At 27.3% G+C, this 1,265-nt stretch overlaps 1 protein-coding gene across 1 annotated transcript; it reads left to right on the forward strand.

Moving 5' to 3' along the window:
• Positions 1 to 216: 216 nt before the first annotated feature.
• Chro.80363 (hypothetical protein) lies at positions 217 to 1,188 on the forward strand. The annotated part of the gene is made up of 1 exon (XM_659867.1): positions 217 to 1,188. One exon carries the CDS (start codon positions 217 to 219, stop codon positions 1,186 to 1,188), a length of 972 nt encoding a protein of 323 aa, XP_664959.1.
• Positions 1,189 to 1,265: the final 77 nt, after the last annotated feature.

Below are 1,265 nucleotides of genomic sequence, written 5' to 3' on the forward strand. Positions count from 1 at the left end.
GTATTAATTATCACTGAATAAATTAATAAATATATTTGGTTTAAAGATATTTTTTTTATATTAATATTTAACATTCAATTCGGAATTCGAAATGAGAAATAAAAGAATAGACTAGAATAACTCATCCTGTTATTGATTTAGTTTGTAATAAATCATTTTTCCGTTATAATTCACACATTTATTGCACTCGAATATAATCACACGAAACGAAAGAAAATGCCAATAACTGGCTTTATAATAAATATGAAACTATTGTCATTTTTTAAATTATTCTCCATAATATCTATTTTATCTCTTATATATGAACATGCATTAGGATCTCATATTAACCTGATTAAAGAATTAAACCCCGTTAGTGAAGAGGAATCTGGAAACTTTAGCCATAATGGTTCAGAAATACTACCAGAAACTATTCCAAATTTCAATGAAATGTCAATACAAATACACGAAGACAGAAATAAAACTTTGAATAATGAAAATGGACCAAATTATTTAGAACCGGAAATAGAAACAGCAAATAAACAAAATTTAATCAAATCTGCAAATTTTCAAACCCACTTTGACTTGAAATTAATAGCAAAAGAAAATGATACTTTAAATAAAACTGAGAAAGAAACTCATTCAGGAACTGCAAATGAGACAAAAAAGATTATTAACAATAATATACATCGCTTAAGGAGATATCCGGATGCTGAACTTAATGATCAATCTTTTCTCACATTTAATCAAGAACCAAACCTTTACAATGAAACAACTTCTTTGGATTCAAAACTTGTGTTAAATGATAATGCCATAACAGAGGAAGAATCTTCAAATTACGATGAATCTCAGTCTTCTAAAAAAAATAGCCGTCTGTTTGCCAGAAGGATAACTAAAAATTATTCTAATGAGTATCCATACATTAATCCATTTATACCGATTAGAAGTCAAGAAACGGAAAATAAGGAGGCAGATCAAGAAGCAATTAGTTTCCCCGTAATTATAAGAATAAACCCAGAGTACATAACAGGAAACAAACCCCATGAAGATGAGACAACAGATCCAAATGTTGAAATGAAAGAATTCAAAAGTAATTTCAATTTAATCAAAAGTTTTCAATATTCAATATTAAAGTTTGAGAAATTAGATTCTCAAAATGAAAGTTTTGTGTCCCGAGTTCAACTCTATGTCAACATCCCTCATTTTTAAATAACCCAAAGAATTCTACTTATACCGGAAAAAAACTATTATTACTTTGTATATTAAAATAATTAATAGAAAAATTG

The sequence above is a fragment of the Cryptosporidium hominis genome (genome assembly GCF_000006425.1).
Source record: "Cryptosporidium hominis TU502 chromosome 8 CHRO018127, whole genome shotgun sequence".
Classification (NCBI taxonomy): Eukaryota; Apicomplexa; class Conoidasida; order Eucoccidiorida; family Cryptosporidiidae; genus Cryptosporidium; species Cryptosporidium hominis.